The sequence below is a fragment of the Thermothielavioides terrestris genome, chromosome 1, assembly GCF_000226115.1.
Source record: "Thermothielavioides terrestris NRRL 8126 chromosome 1, complete sequence".
Lineage (NCBI taxonomy): Eukaryota > Fungi > Ascomycota > Sordariomycetes > Sordariales > Chaetomiaceae > Thermothielavioides > Thermothielavioides terrestris.
Genome location: NC_016457.1, coordinates 7911719 through 7926017, shown reverse-complemented (window position 1 = coordinate 7926017; position 14299 = coordinate 7911719). Strand labels below are relative to the sequence as shown.

At 58.4% G+C, this 14299-nt stretch overlaps 5 protein-coding genes across 5 annotated transcripts; 1 reads left to right on the top strand and 4 right to left on the bottom strand.

The window, feature by feature from the left end:
* Positions 1 to 487: 487 nt before the first annotated feature.
* THITE_2110191 (uncharacterized protein) lies at positions 488 to 2324 on the top strand. Its single transcript, XM_003650536.1, has one exon. The coding sequence runs from the start codon at positions 1091 to 1093 to the stop codon at positions 2093 to 2095; it is 1005 nt and encodes a 334-aa protein (XP_003650584.1). The 5' UTR covers positions 488 to 1090; the 3' UTR covers positions 2096 to 2324.
* Positions 2325 to 3316, bottom strand: THITE_2110188 (uncharacterized protein). Its single transcript, XM_003650535.1, has 3 exons — positions 3191 to 3316; positions 2703 to 3119; positions 2325 to 2594 (listed from the first exon to the last, which is right to left on the bottom strand). Exons 2-3 carry the CDS (start codon positions 2999 to 3001, stop codon positions 2519 to 2521), a joined length of 375 nt encoding a protein of 124 aa, XP_003650583.1. The 5' UTR covers positions 3002 to 3119; positions 3191 to 3316; the 3' UTR covers positions 2325 to 2518.
* A 795-nt stretch (positions 3317 to 4111) lies between these two features.
* On the bottom strand, positions 4112 to 7635 carry THITE_2110186 (uncharacterized protein). Its single transcript, XM_003650534.1, has 4 exons — positions 7122 to 7635; positions 5834 to 7056; positions 5528 to 5766; positions 4112 to 5468 (listed from the first exon to the last, which is right to left on the bottom strand). Exons 1-4 carry the CDS (start codon positions 7451 to 7453, stop codon positions 4317 to 4319), a joined length of 2946 nt encoding a protein of 981 aa, XP_003650582.1. The 5' UTR covers positions 7454 to 7635; the 3' UTR covers positions 4112 to 4316.
* Positions 7636 to 9734: 2099 nt separating this feature from the next.
* THITE_2110185 (uncharacterized protein) lies at positions 9735 to 12147 on the bottom strand. The gene is made up of 3 exons (XM_003650533.1): positions 11465 to 12147; positions 11172 to 11410; positions 9735 to 11108 (listed from the first exon to the last, which is right to left on the bottom strand). The coding sequence occupies exons 1-3, from the start codon at positions 11901 to 11903 to the stop codon at positions 9837 to 9839; spliced, it is 1950 nt and encodes a 649-aa protein (XP_003650581.1). The 5' UTR covers positions 11904 to 12147; the 3' UTR covers positions 9735 to 9836.
* Positions 12148 to 12600: 453 nt separating this feature from the next.
* THITE_2110184 (uncharacterized protein) lies at positions 12601 to 14114 on the bottom strand. The gene is made up of 4 exons (XM_003650532.1): positions 13924 to 14114; positions 13808 to 13847; positions 13730 to 13746; positions 12601 to 13665 (listed from the first exon to the last, which is right to left on the bottom strand). The coding sequence occupies exons 1-4, from the start codon at positions 13979 to 13981 to the stop codon at positions 13139 to 13141; spliced, it is 642 nt and encodes a 213-aa protein (XP_003650580.1). The 5' UTR covers positions 13982 to 14114; the 3' UTR covers positions 12601 to 13138.
* Between the last annotated feature and the right edge of the window lie 185 nt (positions 14115 to 14299).

The following is a 14299-nucleotide window of genomic DNA, read 5'->3' as shown; positions in this document are numbered from 1 at the left end:
CGAATGCCAGGGAGCCCAACGCTGCAGGCGATGGACGGCAGCAATGGGGCTTGTTACCCCACGGTTGACTACTCGAACGGGAAACTGCGGATAGTTACTGTAATTTATACGGAATACAATAAGGTAGGTGGTAATGCGCAGCGCCCCGGTCGCTAAACCGGCCAGTTATGTTTAATTTACCTAACGCGTATCAGCTGTACTGTACCATCTGCGTCTTCCATGCAGTGTGCGACCTGGACCAGAGACCAGAGACCATCAGAATAGGGAAAAAAAGACACTGTTGGGCAGAATACTTGAAGGAAAGGAAAGCAGGGTATCTACTGTACATCCCTTCGAACCGTGCACAACAAGAAGTAAAGGCTTATTCGTACGCTTTCGCTGTTGCTTCGCCGTTATTTACCTACTGTTGCAGCGAAATATCTCCTGCTTGGGTCGGCCGGTTGATCTCGGTACCGAGTTATCCAACACCGCCTAATTAACAGTAAGCGCTAGCCTGGGCCTAATGCCGCTGACACAACTCAGCTCCGATTACGCTCCGAGATTTGTGCGTTTGAGCTTCCTCCGTACCAAGTACCTTGCCGGTGCCGTTTTCCCTCGCATGCTGCAGTAGAATTCGACCATAGTTGAGGTGTATCGGCTGTGATACCCGTAGTCACCAGCTGTTGACCGCCAGCTTTGGCCTCTTTGCTCTGCTCTGAAAATTGGGCCCTTTCCACCTCCAATTGGCCTTTCTTGCGTCCCTCGCAGCGCCGCACAGATGATGCGGCAGCTCCTCCCCCGACGCGCTCTGCGCGCGCCGGCGGCCTTCGTTGCGCCGCGGCGGTCGCCGCTCGGCCTGTTCCAAGCGACGCGCCAGTACAGCATCACCCCGGAGGCTGCGTCCGAGACGAGGCTACAGGACATCGACCCGAGCCAGCTTGTGATCGAGAGGACCTCAAACCCCAAGCCGCTCAAGAAGTCCGAGGACTTGATCTTCGGGCGCAACTTCACAGGTAACTAACTACCTAGCTACTTAGATCGAGCTCGTCCTTCCTCGGCCAAAAAGCAGACAGGACATATGCTAACCAAACTCCCCCGTCCCGCAGACCACATGCTCACCATCGAGTGGAACAAGACCACGGGCTGGCAAAAACCACACATTGTGCCGTACCAGAACCTGTCGCTCGACCCGGCCACCTGCGTGTTCCACTACGCCTTCGAGTGCTTCGAGGGCATGAAGGCCTACAAGGACAAGGCCGGCAAGATCCGGCTGTTCCGCCCGGACAAGAACATGGAGCGCTTCAACAAGTCGGCCGCGCGCATCGCCCTGCCCAACTTCAACTCAGCCGCCCTGATTGACCTGCTCGCCGAGTACACCAAGCTGGAGAGCCGCTTCATCCCCGAGGAGCGCGGCTACTCGCTGTACCTGCGCCCGACCATGATCGGCACGCAGAAGACGCTCGGCGTCGGCCCGCCCGGCTCGGCCCTGCTCTTCGTCATCGCCTCGCCCGTCGGGCCGTACTACCCGACCGGCTTCAAGGCCATCTCGCTCGAGGCGACCGACTACGCGGTGCGCGCCTGGCCGGGCGGCGTGGGCGACAAGAAGCTGGGCGCCAACTACGCGCCGTGCATCGTGCCGCAGCGCGAGGCCATGAGCCGCGGCTTCCAGCAGAACCTGTGGCTGTTCGGCGACGAGCAGTTCGTCACCGAGGTCGGCACCATGAACTTCTTCGTCGCCCTGCGCAACAAGCAGACCGGCCAGAAGGAGCTCATCACGGCGCCGCTGGACGGCACCATCCTCGAGGGCGTTACGCGCGACTCGGTGCTGGCGCTGGCGCGCGAGCGCCTCGCGCCCGAGGGCTGGAACATCGTCGAGCGCAAGTACACCATGGGGGAGCTGGACGAGGCCGCCAGCGAGGGGCGGCTGCTGGAGGCCTTCGGCGCCGGCACGGCCGCCATCGTGAGCCCCGTGCGGGCCATCAGCTGGAAGGGCAAGCTGGTGCACTGCGGGTTGAAGGACCACGAGGAGTCGGGCGAGATCGCCACCAAGATGAAGAACTGGATCGAGGCGCGGCAGTACGGCGACGACCCGCATGAGTGGAGCTACGTCTGCTAGGTTGGGAGGATCCATGTGCATTGGCGAATCTAGACTTTGTATAGAGCAGCGGCAGCGAATGTATGTAATCGGAGCGTTGATATTGCCGAGCGTGTTGAATGCTTCCCCTTCCTAAGTCGCCCAGGCGTCTCCACGCAGATGGGTAATCTACCCTGCGATATGAAATCTCATGATTCACCATTGACACCGGAGTTGAGAACATTGACAAAAAGGAAAGCAAACAAGGCAAGTTGATCTATCCACTCAGATCCAGCATATGCAATGAAACACCATACATACTTGGTCGCGCACCTCTTCGTCTGCCAGCTTCACTCGATGTATCGCCGGTCTAAGGAGGTAGGAAGACAACAACGGCATCCCTATCCATTCCATTTCCCCTCGCTCTCTGCTCCGCAGCATGGACCGCTCAATCGATCCCCTGGCTTATTTCTTCTCAGGCTCGAGGATCCCTTCAGCCTCTAATCTCCTCCTGGCCTCCTCCAGCGCCCAAGTCTGGATTCTGCTTATCGTCAGCCATCTCATCATCACCACTCACTCCCCTCACACCCCCCTTGAACTACTCATAAGAGAACAAAACAAATAAAGTAGAGAAGAAGAATATACGTACGACGTATCCGGCTTCCAAGCATACGCGATGGCAAACACAATGATGCTGCCCCAGAAGCCGTAGAAGAAGGGCCCCTCCCAGCCCTCGTTCTGGTACTTCTCGCCCGGCCGCACGCCCCACAGCCAGCCGGTCGGCGGGTCGTACTGCATGCCGCCGCCGGCGGCGCGGCGCGGGGAGATGGAGAAGTAGCGGAGGCGCGCGGGCACGAGCGCGGAGCGGTTGGCGATGCTGCTGCTGCTGGTGTTGCAGGTGCTGGCGCGGGCGACGGCGCGGGCGGCGCTGGGGCGGAGGGCCGACATCTTTTTTTCCTTATATCTTCTTTTCTGTTGTCGTTCTGGTGCGAGGCTTCGGTTTCCGGGAGGAGAAAACGGGGCGGGCCGATTTGCGGATTGAGAAACGGGGGTTCGGATTGCGATGCTGTGCTCGACTCAATTGGCGCTCCCGCACTCGGCTAAAGGGTGTCAATCAGGTTTCCGGAACGCAAATACGTGCTTGCGTTCCAAAAGTGGGATCGGGGGGCCGGCAATGGTGTGCAAGTGCCGAGCGAGCGACGTCTCGTTGTGTGGTGATGTCGGCAACTTGAAAGCCGCACCAGCTCGGTTGCGGCTGTTGGGTGGGCGATGACTGGACCGGGCTTGGCAGTACTGTGTAGGGGCTTGAGGTCATGTCACGTGGACCCAGGGAGAGAAATGAAAATGAACCCTAACCCAGAAGCACTCCAAGCACCTCCATTGTTGCCCCTGAGCTTCCTTCCACTCATACATCGTGTTGTTCCGAGCAGGAGAGAGTCGTTCTGTAACCAAAACATATCACGGTCACGCATGCCTGGGGCTGGCACAGAAGTTCTACAAAGAATTCCGCTACACTACAAATTTAGGGTGCTGCCGCCTGGAGATACCCTGAAGCTATCCATACAAGAATAGACAAGCCATAACAAACCCGTTGAATGGCTCGAGAAAAAAAAAAGAGACACCGGAAACCGGTGGGCGACTCGATGCCCAACGCCAAATGAATGCTGCCTGGTCCGATCAATGTCTGACGCCAGGCGCATGTGAAATCCCAATGCCGCTCTGCCCTGAGTAGGCGTCGCACGCTTGTTTTCGCACGACGCAGGGCTCACGGCTTCGCTGTTGTCCACGCCACAAACTCGGTGGAACCCGCTCACGTTGTGAGACAGGTGAATGCGAAACTGCAAACCCTGCATCCCCCAACTTCCCCGATCAAATGTAGTACATGGTATTGGCCAGTTCCTTGCTCACCGCCTTCCACGCGTTAGCGGTTCCCGATCCCTCGGTCGTGGATGCCGAATCTTCGAAGAGCTCGCTGTTGTGAACGCGAGCCCGCGTGCAGACCAAGTCTGCATAGTACGCGGGCGGACAGATGCTGACCGCCCTGGTCGCTCGGCCGTAGGCATAGCACATGTCGTGCGTCAGCTGTTCCAGCACGTCCGCCGCCCTGGAGCCAAACTTCTGCCGGAATATCTCGTCGAGGAGGACCGTGTAATGCGCCGGCCGAGCCGTGCCTGTAGCTCAGAGGAAGTCCCAAGTCAGCCAGTCAATCTCACCAAGGCATATATATATATAGCGTTGTCGGACGCCGTCCAAGCGCCTAAGATCACTTACCCTGAATAGATGCATGAGCCTGCAAGTAGAAGTCCCAGTAGCGCGCGTTAGTGACTCCTCGGTCGACAACAGTTCCCTGCACGGGACTCTTGCATCTTCCGGCGGCGTGCTCGCGGTCCGTCGGGTAGAACCGAGTCTGATGGCGCTTCACAGAGACGATGAGGGTGATCTTCGGCCGCGACTTCGGCGGGTAGGTATCCTCACACGCCTTGCGGATGTGCGGCAGTTCTTTCTCCAGGACCATTCTGAACTGGCCCTCGGAGACGCCATCGCGAAAGATGACAATGTTGGGCGGCAGCCTGCCGTTTTTCTCGCGCCACAGCTTGAGGCGCTCCTTGAAATTATCCCTGAACAGGGTGTCCGTATCGCTGCCGACCTGCTCGACCCGGCTCTCGTTCTTCCACGTCACAGCCGGCCACTGCGCAAGATTGGCGTCAATGCTCGCCACCAAGCCGACAATGCTGGGGGCCGAAGCGCTCGCTCCGGGTGCGAGATTCGTCGGGTGGGTAACGTCGTAGCCAACAAACATTGTCTCGGCAAACAAGCTGTTGGTAGGATCCTTGACCTTGTGGTTGACACCGCCAAACTTCAAGTTGATTTTCAGCCCCACGTTGGTGAAATAGCCACGTGGGTCCACCCCTTCTTTCGTGAGCATCTCCCGGCGGACACACACAGTGGGGAGGCCGAGCTCGACATCGCCAAGTTTCTTCACCATGTTGTACAGCAACACATCCTTTCTGGGAAGCACCACAAGCACAAACTGCGGCTGAGCCTTCAGCTCCTGGAGAGACTTGAACGCACGTCGCACATCCTCGGCTCCCGTTGTCGAGACTCGGATGCCCCCAGGCGGATTCGGTTGCTTATTGATCGCGATGCCCATGCCGTCGGCCAAGAAGGCGCCGAACGCCTTGACAGCAGCTGGAACTTTGTCCTGTTGCTTATCTTTGTTCTCAATATCGAAGAATGTCCAGTTGTTGATGTACCGCCCCTTCTGGGCAACATGGACGCCTCTCATGTTCCATGTGCCCTGCTGGGGTGTGACCGGTGTGGCCGACCTTTCTCTGCTGTACAGGACGCTGGGTGGGGCCAGCTCCCGACCCTTGACCGTGATGAGGTTTTTATCAATGGAAATGCCGAAGCGGGCCTGTGGGCGGTTAGCACGTGTGTGCATGCGAGGGGCATAGCGCAGCAGGCGAGACTCACAAGCAACGGGTTGCTGTCCAAGGCAAGCAGCTCCCTGCCTGACGTCGTAATCGACTGCGCATTCTCTGGCGGAACCCGACAGGCGAACTGGATCATGGCATCCTGCTCCGCTGGTGACAGTCTGGAGCGCATCGGCTGTCCCGGAAGCAGCGTGCAGTGCTCGGCCAGGATATAGGTCGGTTTCGCTGCCGTTCCAGCATTGATCAAGGGGAGGCCAATCTTGGCGTCAATTCCGTACTCTGGGCGAGTTAGAGCGGGAAAGCACTGTGAGCACCGGTGGTAGGACGGGAAAAAGAAGAAACTCACTGGCTTTGTGGTACTCTGCGACCGTGACCATGGTCTCGAACTTGAGACCAGCGGGCGGCGGTGCTCCCGTCTTGGGGTCACGGAGGAAGAAGCGCACTGTACTCGGAGTTCCAAAGGGAAACCCCTTGTTCTCAAACTGTGGCCGCTGCTCCTTGTCGCCCTTGTTTGCTTTGCTGCCATCTTGAACGTGCGCCAGGCCGGCAATGGTCCGTTCAATCGTGCCGGACTGGCCCGGGACCGTGTAGAGGATTCTCGACCTGGCAAGAAACTTGTGCAACCTGCTGGCCTTCTCGGTCAGAAGTTGCGCCTCGTGGCGGTTGTGTTTTCCGTTCAACCCAGTGAGTTCCCAGTCTCTGAAAAGCTCGTCGAGCTTAAATGCGCGGCGGAACACGCCTGCAGTCACGTTGACGTTAAGCAGCAGCCGGCCGGTCGCTGGACGGACACTCTGAACATAGCCACGCAGAATCTCCAGCAAGCTGTCTTTGGGCATTTCGCCAGCGCTGTCCTTCCTCCCCTTGTCGATGGCAAAGAAGCGGTTCCGGCCGACAGCACAGGTGTTGGGGTCCGACCGCGGGGTGTGGCCGAGCAACACGCCGAGCGCGTCGATCTCGTCGGGGAACTTGGGGAAGAGGCTGCCATTGGCCTTGTCTTCCAGCTTCTCCAGGTAAGACATCAGGCCGCTGATGCTAAGGCTCTTGGGCCCGTCGAAGCGGACAAACCACGTCTCAGGCTTCCGGGGGGGCTCATTGAGGACAACCTGCACGTAGGAATCGCCAGGAAGCTGGAGCTTTGCCAGGGACACCACCTGCTGTTTGAACTCGGTAGCATAGGTGGGATTGCCGGGCAGCTTTTTCAGGGCGAGGTCAATGAGCTTGGCCAGCTTTTTGCCCTTTGCTTCTTTGGGCCCATCATCTTTGCCGGCTGGCCTCGTTCCCTTGGAAGCGTCCTCTTCCTTGCCGGAAAGGACTCGGACGTCGTACCTATGCAACGCCTTTATCTTGGGGATGAGCTTGAAGTAATTGGCCCAGAGAACAACAGGAATGCCGCGCGTGCCGAATTGGGGTCGGAAAGGGAAGATGTCTTCCGAAACCGACAGCGCAGCCATGCCTGACTCAAGCTCGCTGGTCGCACTCTTCTTGTCCTGGACCCCGTAATTCTGAATCCAGCGGTCCTCGAGTTCCGTGACCTGCTCATCGGGCTGCGGGATCTGGCCACCAGGGCCACTGTGAGGGAAAGCATAAGCACCCAGGACCGGCGTGGTGGGTAGTTCACCTGGCGTGTCACTTACGGATAAACGTCAGGACCAGTGTACTGGGGAGGACGAGTGCGTCCACGTCCAACACCGCCGCGACCACCATGGCCACCACCATGGCCACCGCCGCCGCCGCCGCCGCCACCTTGAAAGCCACCACGGCCACCACCACGTCCACCACCCTGGAAGCCGCCGCCACGTCCACCACCTTGGAAGCCGCTGCCATGTCCACCACCTTGGAAGCCTCCGCCACGTCCACCGCCTTGGAAGCCTCCGCCACGCCCACCGCCTTGGAAGCCGCCGCCTTGGAAGCCACCACCACGGCCGCCACCACCTCTACCTCTACCACCACGACCGCGGTCGGCCATTATGATGACGATGAGGGAACAGTGAGAAGGAGTGAGTGTGAGAGGCGAGAATGTACTGATCAGAAGTAAAATGCAAGCGCAAAGAGAGTGAAGAAGAACAACGGCAGAGTGAATGCCTTCAAATATGTGCTTCGGCACCCCAGACCGATTGCTGGTTGCGGGGCTTGGAGAAGCCCTGCAAACGGCAAAGGAGGGATGACGCAGAAGGCGAAGGGTGACGTGGATGGAGGAGAGGAACTAAACCAATCTGTGCGCAAAAGAAAATATTTCACGCTCGCTCGGTCGCGCTGTGACACGTCAAGAGTCGAGTGACTGGAAGGTATGTGGAAGAAGGGGGAGTTGGGTTTGCCAGTGTGTGCAGGCAGCCCAGAGGTACAGGAGGGAGTGAGAGTTTATGTACCAGGCAGGAAGGGAACCCGCAAGATCAAGAACCAGCAAAGCAATGATACTGGTCTCAATTGGCGCGCAGCAGGAGCGATCATGGGTTGGGGGAGAGGCAAAGAGGGTCTTGGAAGCAGCACCTGCGTGGAAAGAGACACTTGGGTTGAAGTGGTCTGCACGACGACTGAGCCTTGCCTCCCCTGTTTGTTTGAATGGTTTCGTTTGTTGAGCAGCAACCAGCAATGGGCAAGCTGGGGCCAAGCAGCTGTTTACCTAACTAGGGAAAGCGGCTATCAAAGTTGAGGAGCTGGACGAGAATTACACAGAAAACCTGCCCCGCTCCCTGCCATTGATGTGAGCGCGATACGTGAAGCATGAAAAAGCAACAGGCAGTCAGCCGTCACGATCTTTTCAAAGCAGAGTCTTGTCCCAGTTCAGCCGGGGTGCGTGGCGGATGAGTTGTCAGCGTCCAGTTACTGTGGTAGGCCTCACTGCATACTGCAAACATGGATAGCCGTATATGTGGTGCCTCTTAAGTTATCCCTGCATTTATTCCGTACTTAGTAGCCGCAGCGTGTAACGATAACGTCAATGACCAAGGTAGACTCAAAGCAACGATTCCTAGCTCTGGCACTCATTAGAGGTCAACGGCAGGGAGTCACTTCATGTTACCTGGTAAGGATATCCTTGATGGCAATACAGTGGACAATCGAAATGAAGTCACCATAAAGTGGTCCAGAATTCACACAGTGAAGCATACCTTTTGTGAACTACACTACGCTACAATTGGAAGTAAATTAACTCTCCATACCCTGTCTCGAATGCAACCCTTCCCCGCCGACCCTGCCTTTGCGAGCTCTTGGGCTCCACACAACCGGAGGTGCCTCATCAGCAAGCATCGAAGCTTTGCAGCAGAACGGCTGAGCTGCAAGGCTTCAACGCAACGCCCCATCTTTCACCGAAATAAATGGCAGCAGCGCGCGGTATGCAATGACCGCAGGACGCAGTAGGCCTCGTGCTGACGCAACGATCTTCCATGTTCTTCTTTTCGTGGAACCCCCAGCTCTCCCTTTGCTCACACCGCTCTTCTCGGCCTTGGCTCACCCCGGCCTCACTGCGTCTGCCATTGTCCACCCTGGTCTGGTTCGCCGAACCAAAGCCAGATCGTCGCCGGGGAAGAGATGTTGGCGAGCGGTGGGAAGGGCAAGGGGTTGATGGGGCTCAGGATAAGCCACAAGGAGGGACACCGCTCACAAGCCAAACCGGCGTTGGCTCATCAACAAACGGAGTAACCCGTAGACAGTGGAAGTCAACAGCGAAGCCGCAGATGCCATTCCCGTGAGCCTCCATGCAAGTTGCCGATGGCAACCTGTTGACAGACCTCATTTTCGCTGTGCGGCTCCGTTTGATCAGGCAATGGCGCGCAGAAGTGAACATGCCACTTTTACAAGGCAGAGTCACCGCTCCGCAGCTTCGTGGTTGTCACGCACACAAAGAAAGCCCTGCGGCAAGTTCGACTCATTCATGTCTTTATCTCGGGCTGGCAAAGTTAGTGTACTGGGTGCTCAGATCTGGTGTAGAGCTGCGTTGGGCTAATAAGGTTGAACCGCTGCAGCAGCCAAGTGGGAAGCAAACGGATTGGCTCATCCACCCAAGATTGCGTTGTGAGTCGACCAGGGAAAGACCGAGGCTGAGGATTGCCCAAGGTCGATTCTGGTCGAGTGTAACGTTATGTCCTATTCCACCAGTGCCGCTATTGAAACTTTTCCAGGCAGTGTCTTGCCAGAAGCAGTCATAGGTAACTGAAGTTTCGGCAGCTTAGCTGCGCTCCGACGAACATACAACAAGGCATCTACGGGCTGGCAGAGAATCACTTACAGAGTAGGCCCGGGGCGGAAAAGACACTAGCTTGTCAAGCACTGGACAAAGACGCAACGATTGCTTCCCTACTCATGAATCATATAGTCAAATATGTATACTTTTCTCGACTGTTAAGTTACGTCTATGTCCCTTTGCCTAGCAGCACCAGGTTGGCAACGTTCATGACTGCAATGATGAGCCACACAAGCACCCCGAACGCCGTCACAAGCCAGTTGTTCGCCATGCGGACGACCCCGCCTCGGTCTCGATCGGCAGCAGCAGAACGCCGGCGACCACACAACCCCAACCAGAAGAACTTGATTCTCGCCCACAGACCTGCGCCCGCTGCCACCTGCGCGCCCGCATCATGATCATGCTGAGCAGGCCGCACCCCCCTGCCGGACTCCCCCGACACGCTCCCCAGATGCCCGCCAAACCTGGCCATGCCGGGCCGCACCATCATGTACCTGTCCACGGAGGTAAAGTAGATCAGCGGCGCCGAAACGAACGGCAGGGAGATGCTCAGCGCCACCTGGCTGCCGTTCAGCGCGGCGTCGAGGCCCTTGCGGCCGACGGCGGCCGCGATGACGATGCTGGGCGCGATGCTGATGGAGCGCGTGACGAGCCGGCGCAGCCACGGGCGCAGCGTCCAGTGCAGCGCGCCCTCGCTGACCATCTGGCCGGCGATGGTGCAGACGATGCCGGCGCTGATGCCCGAGAACAGCAGGGCGAGGGCGAACACGGTGCCGGCGGCGGGCGCGAGCGACGCGGACAGCAGGTCGTGGATGCCGAAGAGGTCCGCCTCGAGGTCCTCGCCGGGCGTGGAGTAGAGGCTGGCGCCGGCGACGATCAGGATGGCGCTGTTGACGAAGAGCGCGAAGGTGAACAGGGAGAAGGCCACTTCGGCGACCGAGTATTTGAGCGAATGCTGGATCGCCGCGAGCGAGGGGATGTACTCTTTCCTGTAGCTGTCACTGCTGTCATTGAACACAGAAGGGGCGGGCGACTCGACGGGGATTGGAGGGAGGAGGCCGGCTTTGGAATCGTATTCGTAGAGACGAGATTGCACGATGCCGGAGCCGAGGTACAGGCTGTGCGGCATGACGGTCGCGCCGAGGATGCCGCATGCTTGGTAGAGCGCAGTTTGCTCGATAAGCGCGCTCGATGGGAGATAGCCGCGGAACACTTCGCCCGGAGAGGTGTTCTTGATGAGGGACAACTGGATGCAGAAGCACACGACAACAGCAAGGACGAGGACCATCACGAAGTACTCGAAAGCCCGCAGACCGCGCATTGGGCCGTTGGGGCGGTAAAAGACCAGGATGACCATCACCTCGAGAATGGAGAGCGCACAGCCGGCCACCAGGGGTATCTGGGGGATCAGCAGATTCAGCGCTATCGCGGTCCCGATCACCTGTCCCATCGTCAATCAGCCTGCCGTTTTCTTCCGCGCAAAGGACAGTTCAGGGCGCCCAACCTCGGCAATATCTGTCGCAATAATGGCCGCCTCGGCCACGGCATACAGCGCATAGTTGAGCCAGCGGGGCAGAAATGCCCGGCAGGCCTCGGCCAGGTTAAGCCCGCTGACAGTGCCCAGTTTGATGGCCAGGCTCTGGAGAAAAATGGCGAAGATGTTGCTGAGCAGGACGATGAAAAGCAGGCGAAACCGGTACGAAGCGCCGGCGGCAACGTCTGTCGCGTAGTTGCCCGGGTCGACTAGCAGCAGGTGTCAGTGTCTGGACGCGTCGCCGGGAGCGAGGCTTGGCCTACTGTACGCAACGGCGACCATGAATCCCGGCCCAACAAACCTGCCAAAGGTGATGATGGCGTGTTTGACCTTGCCGAGCCAGGACCGGGGAGGTGACCCCCCCACACCAGCAGCGGGGGCGGTGTCCTCATGCCCAGCGTGCTGGACCTCGGGGACCACACCGGCGGCGGACGCATTCACCTCAACACCTCCTGCCGTGCCGGTGCCGGCTTTTTCTGGGCCTCCAGAGGGAGCGGCGGCGGAAGGATCTGGCTTTGGCTGTCCATAGTCGGGCTTTGATGGGTCCTCCTCACTCCGCGCCGCCCCGGCGTTGGAGATGTTGGAGATGCCATTGAGGTCCTGGTTGTCCTGGTTTGTGGTCGGGTCGTTCGAGAATCGGGGCCGGCTCTGATGGCAGCCGTCTCCAGCTTGCGGCTCGTTGGTTCTCAAGGGACGGTTCATGTTCGAGGAGGAGGAGGGGGAGAGCCTGAGGGTCCATGTGTGTATGCAGGCATTCAAGGCACTACCGCTCCCGTTGCCAGGGGAAATTGGGAGGGCTCTCCTCTACTGCCGCCGAGGGGAAGCAAGACAGCAACCGTCACAAGCAGGAGAAGAGGGGTTGTCCTGCGTGGCGAGGGGCGAAACAGCTTGGCGCCCGGTATGCTCGCCCAGAAATTCGAGGCGAGGTGGTGGACGCCACGCCAAGAGCAACAGTTCCACGCAATGCGTGAGCCGCAGTGTTGGAGCAGTCCAGGAGTCGGAGGACACGAACGTGCAACTCGGGGTGGGTAGGCCGTATGGTTGTGGTTTCCGAAACCGGTAAGATGAAAGCCGTAAGTCGGAAGCACGCCTATTTTTGATTCGCGGCCCAGCCGCTGCCGAGATGTACATACACTCCAAGAGTGATTTCTCGCTCCGAGCGGAAGAGGAGCTTGTTTTCGGGTTGCAGCGATGATCACCGTACCTTATCTAGGTAGGTATGTACATGCATGTACTTGGTTATGCAGCCCAGTCAAATTGAGGGCCAGCGCGGGTGATGCCGTCATCGCGGTGTGGTGGAGGTTCGTTGGAGGTAAATTGGTGAATGAGTGACGTACGATTCTCGCATTGCATGAGTCGGGTAGGAAGTCGGGGAGGAAATCTTCCGTGGCGGCCCGACACGTGGTGGGCCCGACATTGCCCGTGAGAAGCGTCCAGAACAGCCCCTTCATTCCGGTTATCCTCGGTGATTGGGGATGAGTCCCCAAACGCTGGCTGGCATATTTGTTTATCTGCAGTAGTGTAGTGTACACATTGCACCCGTTCTATCTGTGTCTGTCTCTATTTTCCTGCTGTTCCCGTCTCTATTTTCCTGAGCTTTGCTTGGCTGGTTGGGCCAGTTGATGGCCAACAACGCCGGACGCAGCTCCGTCGAACCCCGGCCTCGCTGGGGCGGCTCCTCTGCTGCAGGGGCCTCTTTCACCACAACCACTGTTGTTGAGGGGAGAATTCCTGTCGACTAGCCGCTAGCCGCCATCTGACGCAGTCTCGTGAGAATCTACCCGGCGGACCCCATCTGTAGGTCTCAGAGCCCGCCTCGAGTAGGCATCTCACTTGCGTCGCCGAAGGCAAGCACTAAGGCCTGCCCTCCTGGTCCACGGCGCCCCAGCGCTTCTCCCATGTAACGCGCTGGAGCTGCTCCCATGAAAGCTCCAAATCTAAAGCTCCTTCTTGCTCTCCACTGTCTGCCCAGCAGCCCTGGCCCGCTCCCGGTCCCGCTGGGCATAGATAGCCGCGGTGAACGGATTCTCAAACTGGATGGCAATCAGGTAGACCACCAAAACGTGCAGCGTGAGGAGGATCCCCGCTGGCTTCCCGTACAGCAGAGCACTGCCCAGGAAGCTCATGGTCGAGCCGTAGTACATTGGGGCGTTGGTGATGTTGAAGGGAAAGCCCGTCACGATGCCGTCCATCAAGATCCCAAAGTAGTCCCCTAGGAAGGTGCCTGTAATCCCCAGCCGCCATGTGGAGGAGATAACGAAGAGGTTGCCGACAGCCAGCAGCGCATACGCAGCGTACTTCACGAGCGGTTGTTCGAGTGCCGGGTGGGTAGGCTGGTCACGCAAGGCGCGCTCGTAGAGAAAGTCACGGATAATGCCGAGCGAGAAGATGGTGGCTGCGAGGGCGTAGCATGCTGTCTGAGCGTTGCCGCCAAAGAGCCGAGTAAGGAACCTCGTGCGGTGTTCTATCGGCGAGTGTTAATGCGAGGATCTACGGACGGGGATTCAGGCATTGGCGCATAGACGAACCTCTGCGAGCCACGATGCTGTAGACGTCAGTTGTTAGCACGCAAGTCACGGGGCATTCACAAGATCCATCGCACGTACTTCCAGAAAGTCGGGTTGAAGGCAATAGCGGCGGCCGAGACTGTGGGCAGCCGTCAGCAAGTTCCAAGACCTGGCAATCTGGCCCGTTCGAAGCTTCCAGGTTCGATGCAGCTTACTGAAGAAGCTCCGCTGGTTTAAATCGACATAGTCGACCAGCTCAGTGAGGAGGGACATCGCAGTTGATGCCATACTCGGTAAGTGGCGATTCCAACTGGCAAAGTAAACAATCCAGGGAAACGCACTGGCGTCGCTCAGGTAAGGAGAACAGACGGGCGGACGCGGAGCCGGAAAGCTGTGTTGGTCTGCTCCCGGCCAGGGAGGCCCTCCCACAGGACACTAAAAAAATTCGGGTCGCTGTGCGGAACGTCATTGGCTGCCCCACGGGGCAACCGGGTACGGCCGTTCAGGGTCGTCGTTAAAGAGGTCCCGCCAAGACTAATTTCGGAGACTGCCGCGTACAAGTAATTACAAATCGCCAAGGGTGAACGGGGC